The sequence below is a fragment of the Trachinotus anak genome, unplaced genomic scaffold (genome assembly GCF_046630095.1).
Source record: "Trachinotus anak isolate AG129_WGS33_773 ecotype Australia unplaced genomic scaffold, CSIRO_AGI_Tana_v1 ptg000010l, whole genome shotgun sequence".
In the NCBI taxonomy this organism is placed as follows: Eukaryota; Metazoa; Chordata; class Actinopteri; order Carangiformes; family Carangidae; genus Trachinotus; species Trachinotus anak.
In genome coordinates this window covers 22,540,317-22,554,439 of record NW_027273861.1, presented here as the reverse complement: position 1 = coordinate 22,554,439, position 14,123 = coordinate 22,540,317, and the positions used below count along the sequence as shown (strand labels likewise).

Below are 14,123 nucleotides of genomic sequence, written 5' to 3'. Positions count from 1 at the left end.
TATTACAATTTTTTTTTTTTTTTTTTGGCCCTTAGCAGTTGTGATGCAACCAGTGGAGTACAGCTGCAGCGATTTATTTGATTAATTGATTTGTCAACTGACTGAAAATTTATCAGCATCTGTTTTAATAATCAAATATTCATTTTGTCCATTTTTAAGCAAAAATGCCAAACGCTCGCTGGTTTCTCAAATGTGGGGATTTGATGTTTTTCTGTATCAGACACAATAGTTAACTGAATATGATTTTGGATTGATTATTATTATTATTAATGAGACATTTGAAGATATAACAGGTTTTCACTATTTTCTGACATTTCATAGACAAATCAGTTAATCAAGACAATAATCAGCATGTTAATCAATAATGGAAATAATTGTTATTTGCCACCGGATTGTGCTAGACTGTAGGATTGCGAGTTTCTTCTCCCAGTCAAGAAAGAGTCCAGCTCACAATGCCCTGCAAAACTGCAGATCACCCAAGTTTTTGAACAAATTAAACACATGATATAAAGTGTTCATTAGCGAGCTTTAGAGGAGCTTGTAGATGGATTTTGTTGCCTTTGGACAGAGCCAGGTTAGCTGTTCTGCCCATTTCCCCTCTAAGGCATGATAACCAGCTGCTGGCTGTAGTTTCTCACTCATTTTATCACGTGTGATGAAACAGGTAATTGTAAAAGCCTTACTTCATTGTTCCTAAAGCCTCATCTGTTTGTGTGTTGATGTATAGTGCCTTCAGCCATGCAGAGAACTGTGGGAAACCAGGAAGGTGCTGCCTCCAAAGTCCTGTGAGGTAAGATAAGACAGTACATACTGTGTATGTTTGTGTGTGTGCATGTGTGTGCATGTGTGTTACAACAGCCTTGGTGGTAGTGTCACTTATGTACTAAAAACATGCTTTCGTTGGCACCGCGAGGCTCAGTTTGCAGACTGTGTGTGTGCCATGAAAGAGCATTCCTGTGTGTGTTTGTGCAAATGTATGGGTGCAATGAATAACATGTTTGTGGGCTTTTGAATGTATACATGTGAGAGTGTGCAACAGTTTTGTGTATATTAGGTGTGTGTGTGTGTGTGTGTGTGTGTGTGTGTGTGTGTGGCCTTAAATGATTGTTTGCAGAGCAGTGGTTTCCTTATAGATTAGTTTTTCATCACAATAGCTGAAGCATGTTACAGGTTGGATGGCTGACTGGCTGGCTGGTCAAGAACACAGGGTAATTCTGATCTGTTAGCTAAAGCTTGTGTTTACACTTTGCTAATCTGCAGCCATGTGCACAGACACAGAAATACACACACGCAACCCCTTTCAGACCGAATCTCAGGGGCTGCCTTCAAAGAGTCAGCAGGAGTTTACCAAAGGAAACACTTGCACCTCCACTGTGTGTTTTTCTGCCCCGCATGTGTGTGTTTATGTGTGTTACGTATTATTTCCGTTGTGTGTCAACCATGATAATAATAATTCCCCGGTGCTGCCTCTCTCTCAGAAACAGACGGAGTGTGTGACAAGCAGGGAGTTTCTGGCCTCTCTGAGGTCGTCTCGTCAGGGTGACTGTCCTCCGCCTCAGCGAGCCACTGGATTCGCTGCAGCCTGCGTGGAGAGCTGCTCGTCAGACCAGCACTGTCCCTCCCCCAGAAAGTGCTGCTCCAATGGCTGCGGACACACTTGTCAGGCTCCAGCCAATCTATACAAAGGTAAATTCACTTTGAGCCGGTCGAGGCTTGTTGAAGCATTGTGAGGGTTTTAAGGGAGATTATCTTCAGAGAATGAATTGTTTTTGATGGTCTCAGCAGGAATAGCACTTGGCTAATTCATGATGATAATGGTGGCGATGAACCAGTGGTGTAGTGGTGTCTGGAGAAGTGGGTATACTCTTAATTTATGCCCCAGTTATTTTTTTTAAAATATCCGGTCCAGGAAGGGCGACACACCCTGTGTTATAAACGGTGACATGTGACACTATTCAAGCATATTTAGTTCGCCCAAAATGGGTCAGTAGTATTTGCACACTGTCACTTAACTTCTGCTCCTTGACTTCAGGGAGTACGGTTCATCATGAAATTAACATTAGTCAAAGAAGAGATGCAGATTTTGCGATCAATACTGGCTCACAGACTATAGGGCGAGAGAATCACATAATTGTGCGTTTTTAGTCCATCCACACATGCAAATTATTATATTCTCTCACCTTGTAAGTATTCTATGGACCAGTAGTTTCTTTTGTAAACTGTCACAGCTGATCTGCAGCAGATATTTTAGGCCAGAATGTCTGACCATTATAAATTAACGTTGTTTGTCAAGGGGAAGTTTGCAGATTCTTCTGGTCCTACAGAGGCCTGAGGCATGAATATAGTATTATATATTCAGTATTATATATATTAATATAATAGATATATTCAAGATGGGGCAAATATGACATTTCACTCATAGATTAGTTTATTTCCAACAAACGTTCGTAATGATGCAGCTGATTTTCAAATTAAAATATTTAAAAACTGAATTTGACAACTCTCAATACATGTTGCATTATAATTGAGGTAAACCAACAGGGTCGGTGGGCAGCAGGTCATATCTTTTTTTAATCCCAGGAGGGCAAAGCGAAGGTATGACCTGCCTTATTCTGCCTCTGATTGTCTTACCCTGATATGCCTTAACCTTAACCAATCATCTCTCCTCCTTCCTAACCCCAACCAACAAAAATAGAAGATCCTTAACAAAATAAAGAGGCTAAAAAGGTGCCTGCTTGACTGCATTTGATGTCCCACGTGGTTCAACCACGGCTAACGGCCCCATCTCAAGTCTGCATGGAAATAGACAGGAACATGAACCGCCTCAGACACCTAGGTAGTGATTATTGGGGCATAATAGGGTTATAATTTAACACAAAGAAACAGTGTTTAAATGTCACTGGTATTTAAACATCATCTTTGTGTTATATTTTTATGTTTGTTACACCAAATCTGTGATACTTTTTTTATTTTCTGAAGCACATTTTAAAACCAAGATTAAGATTTAGTGCATATAAGGTGACAACAATAGCCGGGAATTAATTCAGACTAATCTCTAATGTGTAGTTTTTAATTGACTTTAGAGCCCTGCACATTCATGGCTCACAGGTGATTTCAATTGTTTTGGCTGATTCGATGTCCTCTCTGTGTGTGAGTGTGTGTCCCTGTACAGACTAGATGATTGACATCACCTGTTAGTTGCACAGGAATAGACAGGAAAAATGTTATCATCGCTCTTATTAGTCTAACTAGTTTGGTGACCTCATGTAATTACCTGGTTACCTGCACCGAGACTCAGCCTGAGTAGAGGCCAACCAACCATATGTTCCTTATATTACACTGGGATAAATATGATGGTGTTGGCATCCTGTCAACCCCAACTCTTGCTCACGTGCCCTCTCCTTTCTGTTTGGCCCCTGCAGGTGTTCCTCTGAAGCCTCGCAGAGAGATGAGCTTTGTGGAGGACTCAGAGGGCCACGTGAAGGTGCTGTGGGTGTCTAAGTTCAATGTCAGCGTGGAGCCGGTCATTTACATGCTTCAGTCCCGCTGGAACGTAGGCATCCACCCCAGTGAAGACCATGCCACGCCATGGACTACTGTTGCCATGGTAACTTCCAGCAGACTCACCTCTCATCCCTGGTCTTTATTTGAGGATTAGACTGTTTGAGATATAGATTATATAGACACTACTCATCGAGTTGATATGAGGTGTGCAGTGCCTGATAAAGACATTTATTTCTTATATTTATTTTTTGATCATCTTGTCAGTCATCTTTTCACAATCGAAGACATACACTATCATCCTGTTACAATCATCCTCTCTACATTATTGAGGGATAGTAGCTAAAGAGATAGTGATGTAGGCAGTCTGATAAATAGAAAAACAAGACCATGTTAACAACACAGCATGTAGCTGTTTTTGTCTAACAAGGCAACTTAGACAGTTGTAGAGTCACTAAGCTATAAAAATGGTTCCCGGTGCCTTCAACAGTGGAGCAACACCGCAAAGTTTGTAACATATCTTTACCTCATAACTCTCAATTTGCCTCGAATGATGAAACTTCTCAGCTATGGAGATGGATGTTAGACTCTGTTTCCACCTCATCAGTCTGCTGCCTTGCTGTCTAAACCTCTCCACCCCAGCCAGTCTCCCATTCTGCCAGGGTAAACCGTATGTATGCGAGTGTGTGTGTGCACTGTACGCCCATGTGTGTGTGCCTGTGTGAGGTTAGGTAAATAAGCAGAGCTTAAAAAGGAACCACAGGCAGCCACAGTCGTTCCACCGGCTGACTCTGAATGACTGAACGCTCATTATGGACTTAAATAGATGGCAGCTCGTGTCTGTGAGTGTGTGTGTTTGTGTGTGTGTGTGTATGTGTGTGTGATTGTGGATGAGTAGATTTTAAGCAGTGATTACATTTGCACTGTCAGGGAGACAAAACATGTGAATCTTTAGCAGTTTCAACCATAATTTGGGCAAATCGTTAAACTTCACTATTATCAGATGGAATTCCAATCCAACTACGCTCATCTGACTTTCCAGCTCATTAACTTGTGACATTCATATGTTTGAAACTGCACAGAGCTCTGTCATGTTTTGAAAGAAGATATATCATGGTTTTGTGAGAGATGACAGAATATGAATAATATGTACACTCAGTTGGCACTTTATTAAGTGCACCCAGCTAAAACACATACCAAAGAACTAATACTAGTGTGGGATCAAAAAAAAAAAACTAAAGGCAAAAATCATACTGCACTGATACTGTTGCTCCCAGTACAATAACATTTGCAGGGAGCCTTCGGTGCAGTGTGCAGATCTTTGTCTGATTTTTTTTTCCTTTAATATAAACTGTCCTGTATTTGTGAACTTGAGTATTTCTTAATTTGCAGTAACAGTTCCTCTAAATATTAGGTTCATGTGCTCTTTGGGGAAAATACCTATTTGTCAAGATTAAAAGGTTTAGTCCTTAAAAGCTAAATCTTTTTGTTGGGATCGAGTTTCTGTATCTTATCCTCAAAAATGTCATATTCACCTTTGTAGGTCATGTGGATTTGTTTTTAAATCTGAATCATGCAGTATATTGTTATCTTTTGGATGCAGGAAAGTAATGAGTCTGTAAACTCTTAAACAAAAAGTCTTTTTCTGTCATGCACCCCGCCATTATTTTATATGATGCGTTTGTTTTTGTAGACCCTGTCTGAAGATGTGGTTCTGTCCGATCTGAGACCTCAGCGCTGGTACCAGTTCAGAGTAGCAGCCATCAACAGCCACGGCAGCAGAGGCTTCACAACGCCAAGCAAACACTACATCTCCAGTAAAGGTAACACAAACACACTCAGAACACATACTCTGCTTCTCTTCAGAGAGCTGTTACAAGTGTCCCACAGAAGGCGATGATTCCTGCTGCATGTTTCCATTACCCGTCTGTGAATTTTGATATTCTGTCATGAGACACAGAGCAAAACACAGATTCCTTGGTTCCGTTTGTGTCATTTAACAAGAGATATTACACCTCTCTGAGGAAAAGACCAAAACTCAGGAACATTTCCCTTCCTCTCCTTCACTGTTCTTTCTCTCTCTTACACTCAGCGTTGATGGATAAGGTACACACAGCAGGAAAATTATCAGGCAGTCCATAAAACACAGGCAGGAAACAGAATATACACACAACTGCACATTGCACATACATTCACACATACTGTACAGACACACACACACACACACACACACACATACTCATACATACTCGTTCAGCTGGTTTGGTGCCAGAGTGAAATCCCCGGTGCTGGTCAGTGAGACAGGGTGAAAGTCAGAGTAAGACAGTCAGAAACACACACACACACACACACACACACACCAGAGGTCCTAGCTCTAATGCTTAGCAGACTCAGGTCAATTGGTGTTTGGCTAGCCAGGATTGGCTAGTGATATGAATCCTCTGCCAGGATTGGCTAGAGCATGTATGTGAATAATGACTTCAGGTTGGACCCAGCTTTGGAAAAAGGCTCTTTATCAGTGATACACTTATAGAAGACTATGAAGAGGTGTCTGAGATAGCATTTTCCACTGCCATCAACAAACACCAAATGGTGGAATTCTCTGTTCCTCCAGTAGAGTTTTATAAACATTACAACCTGTGCCTTGGCAAACTTAACCTTTTCTGGCAGCTCCTGGTGCCCCATCAGCATATTAAAGGAAAAGTTGGAAATTTGGAAAATATGCCTGTGCACATTCTAGTTAGATGAGAAGATCAATACCAATCTTGCGTCTGTCTGGTATATATCAAGCTGGAGTCATGCACCTCTGGGTTGCACATAGGTGAATGTAGATGGGTGATTTTTTTTTGGAAATATTTGCATGTGTGTTTCTTTTATACTTGTATGGATTAAGGGTGGTAATGTATGTGTCCGCTTGGAGGCAGTGTCACATGTAGCAAACCACAGTGTAAAGAAAAAGTAAAAGGAAATTAGGGAATCTGAAAGATCACTTTTGGCAGCAGAAATGTGTAATCAAACTGACAGACAATCAAACTGAAAGAAAAAAGATGGAGAAAACTTCCTGACAGGATGCTGGAGGGACAAGTCAGCTTGCTTGACACTCAGGTCTATAGCACAGGTTGCTCCTCTGCAACCCTTCTATGCTCGGCTCACATAATTTAAGTTTAAGGCTGCCAGATTAAAGCTATAGCCAGAAGCCGATTAGCTTAGCTTTGCATAAAAACAAAGTGTGAAAACTACCTTGTGGTTTTTTAGGGGGTGGGAGTTATTTGTGTAACTGTTTCTTGGCTTGGAGGAGTAACTTTCTGAATTCTTCGCTGGATACTTGCCTGAGATGGAGCCTGTCTAGCTGTTTCCCCCTCTTTCCAGGGTGGTTGCTGCATAACAGGCTACCAGTGAAGACTTCAAGAAGTTAGTGCTTCTAGCCAAGAAACTGTCCTGCACATCTCCCGCCCCCTTAAGATCAGAAATTACAGTTTTCACACTTCAGTTTTTTTTATACTAAGCAAAGCTGAGAGGCTGCTTTCTATAACAGTGTGCTGTATACAGCTGACAGACATGGGAGTGGTATCAGTGTTTTCTGTGTGTGTGTGTGTGTGTGTGTGTGTGTGTGTGTGTGTGTGTGTATATGTATATGTGTGTGTATTTTTGATTATGCTTCAGTCATTATAGGAATAAGACTTTACACGTGAGCTTCCTAAAATGCTTTTAAAGTATGACCTCAACAAACATAACAAACCTCTGTGCATGAACTCTATTAGTTGTCACACGTTCATCTTGAGAGCCAACATGTTTGTGTCAGAGTGCAGAGTATGGGTGGACTGGGAGATTTTTCTTTTGTTGTTTACAAGAGCAGAAAGGAAGGAGGCTTTGTGTTGTGATGGGCAATAATAATATCTATGCATCTCTTAATGGGGACTCAGCAGCGGGAGTACGCAGGGTCTCAGCGCTGGAGGAATACTGGAGGAATGATGAAAGTTTATGAGATGTCCAGCTCAACCTGACTCGTGTTCTTTGACTTCTTTTAAAAGAGACTCCACTGGTTTTATGCACAAAGATAAGTCAACCTGAGTGCGTCTTATCTAGATATTTTTCCAACAATGTCTAGTAAAACATGAGTTTGATTAATCTTTAAAATAGTTTTGCCGATAAATTCAACTAATTACTTTTTAAAGTAATTTTTAAGTAATTTTCAGAAGTTTCAGCTCCTCAAATTTTTGAGCTAATTTCCCTTCGGGGATGAATAAAGTCATCTATCTATCAAATACAGGTTTCCCAGTTCTGGCCCTGTGTCAAAATCTAGTTTTAAGCCCTTTAATATTTTAGTTTATATTGTCCTCAAATGGAGCACATTCCTAAATAAAGTTGCATTTAATCAAATTACCACCAACTAATATGTAACATATTGCTCTAACACAAAACATGTGGTTGCATAGGACCTAATGGGTGTTACGAGAATTGTTTTTATTTAACTTAGTATGGTAATAATTTTAATGTTCTGTGTGTATTTATACTGCAAATAAACCAACCAACAATAAAAATACTTAGTTGAAAATACAAAACAATTGTTGACAAAAAGTTTTTTAACTTAACCAAATTGCAGCCGCGAGTTTCTCAAAAGTCTACATTCAGCAGGAATCAGGAGTAATATTCACAGGCTGACGATTAGATACTGAGCCTAATGTGACTGTGGTAGACTACTGCTAGCGGTTAGGAAGATATCTGCAGCCTCGGAGCCAGTCCAAGGGCTTCAGGCCATCAACACCCAGAGTGCCTCAACTGTCCAAGAGGGGTTCGACCTGAAGTCCTGGTTGCAACTTAATTTTCCTGCAATCCAGAGTGCACCAAAAGAGTACAGAGAGGAGGGACAAGAGAGGGGCAAGAGAAAGAAAAATGAAGACCAGGCTGACATCAGACCCAACAGGCTGTCCTTCAAATACCTGAGAGAGAGAGAGAGCTGAATAGGATCATGGGTGAGAAGGACAAGAGGGTCTCAGAGCTGGAGGAAGAGCAGCGTGCCCTCGTCCAGAGGATCGACCAGGTGAAGCTTGAGACAACTGAGGAGGAGAGGGAGAGGGCGTTTATCGCTGACGCGCCAACATGAGGAAAGATGATGCTAGAAAAATAAGACCCGCCTCTCCAGAGAGGCTGAGGAGACTGCCAAAGTCCAGCTCGCACTGGCCCAGGCTGACCATAACCCGGAATTGTCACTTCGCCGGTGGGAGGAGGACAGGTCTCGTCTCCTGGCTGAGAACAAGCAGGAAACCTCCAACCTGTCCCTCATGACCATCAAGCAGGTTCTGGAGGAGAGGGACAGCAAGAGAGATAAATGTGTGGATGAACTCACCGACAGATTTATGAATCTGGAGAAGAAGATGCAGGAGGCTCAGAGAAGACCGAAGAGGAAATCTGAATGGAGACGATTCCTCCAGCTCTTTGAGCGAACTGGGGGGTCAACTCTCCATCTGACCTCCCAAAGTAGCCTCTACCACTGCTCCTAACCCCCATGTTCTCCTTCCCCCTGCTCTCTTTCTCCTCCCTCCTCAGCCTACCTGAACTCCTCACCCTCTGCCCCCACTCCCCACAACAAAGTTACTTCGTGTACTGTGCTGTGGTCTCAGTTTCATGAGGAACAGAGCTAAACTCACTTATGTTGCCATTGCCCAAAAGACTGAAACTAAACAGAAGTTTCAGTGATTTTTTATGTATTTTCCTTTTACTTACTATGCAGTTTTCATGGGAGGGATTCAGCAGGGATTCATTTTTTGCACATCATTTTAGTTTGAATTAAATGTTGGACTCTTTCTACTGATTACCAGTTATCCTTTTTTAAAATCCCATTTGCACTCAAGTTATTTCAATGAAGTTTATTTAATTTTAATTACTTAATGAATATGCACTTATAAAGCTAAGATATACAGGAACTATTATGAAATTTGTACACAAATATGTGTTTGTGTGTGTGTGAGAGAAAGAGAGAGAGAGAGAGAGGGAGAGAGGGAGAGTATGTGCTGTCTTGTATGTATTTCAAGTGGCTGGGTTAAAGGTTAAAGACACACACTTAAACATTCCAAATACCATCTGATCGCAGCCAGAGTCTTGTGTTTCCAGTTCGTTGTTCTGATTAGTCAGGGGTTGGAGGTCAGGGGTCACAAATCAGGAAGCTGGCAGATGTCAGAAATGGTTGAGGTTCCTCCACTGTGACCTGATGCTAACCAGAGAGAGAGTTTGAATATGAACACCACTTTCCTGTTCGTACAGATATTAGGGTTGCACATGACCTGCCAGCAGTAATTATGAGGGAATGTCTGGATCAGAAAACTCATCTTGATGTCTTCATCTCATGAAACAATAGACTGAAATCTAGCTGACTGAGGAAGAAACAGAGTGAAAATGGCCTCAGAGAAGAGTGTGTGTCTTTGTTCTGATCTAGTTTACTGCTGGCACTGAAAGAGTGAGACTGAGACGCCACACACGTGCACACACAAACTGGCCAGAGCTTGCAGCCCTAATATGTTTTCCCAACTTTGATCTCTGCATCTGGGTCAGCCAAGCACAGCCCGGGGCGTATGGGAGGCCTGCCATGGGGGATGTAGTTCTAATCGGGTACATTTTGTAGTTTTAATCAAATTCAGGATTGGGATTTGAGTCTCTAATGAGATACAGAGCCAGCGATGAAAGAGCAGCAACCTCAGGATTTCATTTTGGAGGCAAACAATGGCTAGTGGTGGTCGCCTTTGGTCTGTGCTGTGGTAGCTACTGAAAAGGGAGGCTTCAGGCTTCTCCAGTATCACTCACCTTTGATGCTTTAAATCAAATTGGCTTTGTAGACTTGAATGAGACCATGAGGAAATTAGCCTTTTCCCCCCAGTATTGCCTTCTATATGTTGCTCTGCTGTGGTTATTAGACAATTCAGTCAAGCTGGTGAACAGGCTCTGCTTGGTAGGAATCATGAACTCCGCACCAATTACCCATCAATGATGGGGCAGATTAATTGATTTTACATCAGAATCCCAATTTAACAGAAGGTTTATGCCTGAAACTGTTGATTTCACCTGCCACAGCGGCAACAGTGGTGGGGAAATTTATCCATCTTTACCTACCTACCTTTGCAAAAGAACAAAAAAAATAACGGGCCGTTGTCTGGTTGATATGCTCTGCAGGCAAGTATGTGTACTATTTGCTGAAGAAGATACAGAAATCTATTTGGAAGGCAATAATAATCCAGTATGCATCTTGGACAAGTGTGATTTGGAAATTTGAACGTATCATTTTTAGTACTATGCAAATGTACTGTAATTAAATTGATAGAGAATAATCACAATTTAAGTCACAGCCGCAGTATTGCTCAGAAAATTCCAAGTAGATATTTTCCTCAAGTCCTTATGTTATATCTCCAGATCATCTTCTTAATCCTTCCTTACCAGTACGGCCAAGGACTAGAAGACCAACAACAAATCTGATATTCCTTGTCATTTGAAATCATCATGATAATGGCAGTGGTAATTATTTTAGTTTGATGATCATTTCTACCACCTCTCTCTTACTGCATGTTTCTCCTTCTCTCTCTTTCTCTGTAGATCCTGCACCTCCAGAGCCTCCAATGAACATCAGAGTGAGCAACCAGACTTTAGAGTGGATGAGTTCTCAACCAGGATCCCAGCTCACAGAAAGGTATCTAAATAGAAGAGCGATGATTAAACAGATGAACCTGTTGGGGGTTAGTTGCTATGTGTTCTTCCAACACTGCAGGCTGCTGTTGTAGGCTGTCAGTCATAAATTGTGGTCAGATGGATGGACAGTCCTTGTCCTGATTGTGTTGCTGCATGCAAATTACACTTCCTTGTTCACTCATATATATCAGCGTTATGTAAAACAAGATCATATAAAGTTTAGACCATGTCTTGGATCAACAGTCACATTCCAATAAAGCATTTGATAACAGAGGTGAGGATGTAAATTGTATATTTAGTTCAACATGATGACATAAAATATCAGTGGCTTAATGTACATGTAAAGATTGTGAACAACACTGAACAGGGCAAACAAGTATTACCTCTCAGTGGAGGTAATTTTCTTTCCACCTTATTACCGTGAATTTGTTTACATCCATGTTGGGATGTTGTTTAACTTCCTGTTTTCTGTCTGTAGGGGAAGAGGAAGTGGGGTCACAGTGGCGGTCTTGTTACGCTGGGAGCCCCCCAGAGAGGGAGACCTCCCCGTCCACAGCTACAGAGTCACCTGGATGTCTCGACATAAACACACAGCACATAAACACACACACACAATACATGGACGCACACATACAGCTCACACAAACATGCACACGCGGCCTACACACCCACACACGCCAGAACAGGGGAAAAAGGAGAGCAACAGCAGAGTGACTCAGGGGGTAAGGACATTTTCTGTATGCATATTTATACTAAATACAAGAACACAGACATTGACTGTATCGACAAGGGAGGCACACAATCATCCAAATGCTGCACTCAACATTCAGTGGCTTCAGAAATATTCACTTTTGCACACTCCTGTCAGCTTTAAGCTTTAGGATGTGTCTACAGCCTGTGGCAGATCCCTGTTTCATTATAGCAATAGAAATCCACACACACAAACACACTGACTATATGATACACATGATATCCCATTCATAGTTAAATTGTAACGTAGTCTTTGCACATTGTCTAAAGGCTTACACACACATGTAGACCGACAAACCTGCTTCACCACCTAATTTTAACCTGAAGGGAACAGTTCAACACTCGACATAGACTACCACACTCATGTCTGTAAGGTAAGTAAAAGGGTAAGGCCAGGAGGGTTGACTTAGCTAGAAGCTGGTGGACACAGCTAGCTTCACTTAGTCCAAAGGTAAAAAAGACCTAACAAATTCTATCATTTGCCCAAAAAAACAAGTTTTAACCCTAAAACGGGCCTTTTGACATGAGTACCAGCCAAGAACGTTTCCACTTTTAAACACCTCAGTTTTAAATTCAAATTAGTCCTCACAGAGACTGAATTAGACAAGCACACACACACACACACACACACACACACACACACACACTGACACATGCAAGATCTATAGCTGCACCTGAGAAATTTTACTAGGCCTGTAAACACATGCACGTCACACAAACACGTGCGTGCATCCCTTGTATTCTGCTTGTGATTACTGCAGTGATTTTACAGGCCTCTGCAGTGCAGAGAAAAACAGAACAGGTTCTGTAAACAGCTACCGTGAGCTCTTGTTTAAAATGATCACAGCGTCTTTTGTATGTTTGAGCTACAACATTACACAAGTAAACAAGAAACAGCACACGGCACAGGAATGGCTGGTAATGCCATTTAAGATGCCTTTACATCCATTCTTAATATTATACATTAAAAATAGCTTCAAATTAAAGAGTGCCCTGCTGAACCACCTGTGTCCAATAAAAATTCCTGCAAATGTGAATTAGATGGAGACATAGAAGAACTACCCAGATGTTTCAATTAAGGATGTGGATTTATATAATGAGCAAAAATGAGGTGATAAAAAGAAAACATGGTCTTGCTGTTTTGTGTAATTGTTGAAGTTGCATACTTACATAAAACTTACATGCCTCTAAAACCTGTTAAAGATAACTTGGGTTTTGTGGATGTGGTTTTATAATGTTACAAGCCGTGATGTTCACCCAAATAATTCTTGATGTGCAGGATTTTAGATCTGGTTTTGACATATTCACCTTTTAAACTGCCGCTTGGCACGCTTTCCCATTAGAAAGGTCTTTAACAGACTTTTTTTGTGCATATGGTCCTTGTGGATCTGAAAATGCAATATTGTCCTCAGGCAGACACAGCATTATCTTCATGGGACGTAACTTTGTTAGAGTGCTACAGCACATGTAGGTCTGGCTTCACAGCGCAGGAATGACATGACAGCTTAGCCATTTAGATTGACTGACAGCACAGAGAAGTGGCTTTCCTGCATTTGGATTATGTGTTTAACTCAAGTCAAAGCATCTGGGAGTGTCCTGACAACATGCTCGTCACTACAACACAGAGGTTCACCAGTGAGCAAGTATATCAGCTTTCATGGTTGCAAATATCTGTGCGAAGGAAGAGTAATATGACTGGTATAGGACTATTGGCTCAGCTCTGTAGCTGCCAGCACAACATGTATGTGTGGTAAGATGCATAAGGTGAAGAAAACAATGAGATCTCAGGCAAGTTCACAGAGTTAGAGAGTGAATCATTGCTATCTCCTTGCTCTTAGGCTCAAAAGGTAGCTTCTAAATTCTTTAGAAATACAACAGATTTCTTGATGTACTTTTGAAATTACATCTAAGGCTCCAATAACAGTCAAGGGAGGATTTTGCTGTCCTGATTGTGGGTGTGATGATGATGTTCAGAATACAGCTAAGTCTAGTCAGCAGCAGTGAAATACACATAATCACAGTAAACAACACAAACAGATATTACAGCTTTGACATAAGAGTTATGACTGCCTGTGCAGTGAGTAACTGGATACTTTGTCTTCAAATGTAGTAAATAGTAAACAGGCCAAACAATGAATAATGAAAGTACTTTTTGCACATCCTCAAATCCACTTAACTTTGAAGTAAGAATTTCAGGA

General features: G+C 41.3%; 1 protein-coding gene across 2 annotated transcripts in view; it reads left to right on the top strand.

Annotated features, from left to right (window-relative positions):
- anos1b (anosmin 1b) overlaps nucleotides 1-14,123 on the top strand; it is a 45,069-nt gene that overhangs the window by 22,576 nt on the left and 8,370 nt on the right. For both annotated transcript variants that reach the window (XR_011692092.1, XM_071486211.1), the window contains exons 3-8: nucleotides 728-790; nucleotides 1,479-1,686; nucleotides 3,423-3,607; nucleotides 5,195-5,324; nucleotides 11,083-11,176; nucleotides 11,654-11,897. Coding sequence is in view for 1 of the 2 variants with exons in the window: in XM_071486211.1 (XP_071342312.1) it covers nucleotides 728-790; nucleotides 1,479-1,686; nucleotides 3,423-3,607; nucleotides 5,195-5,324; nucleotides 11,083-11,176; nucleotides 11,654-11,897 (924 nt within the window). In the remaining variant the exon portion in view is untranslated. The remainder of the gene's footprint in view (nucleotides 1-727; nucleotides 791-1,478; nucleotides 1,687-3,422; nucleotides 3,608-5,194; nucleotides 5,325-11,082; nucleotides 11,177-11,653; nucleotides 11,898-14,123) is intronic.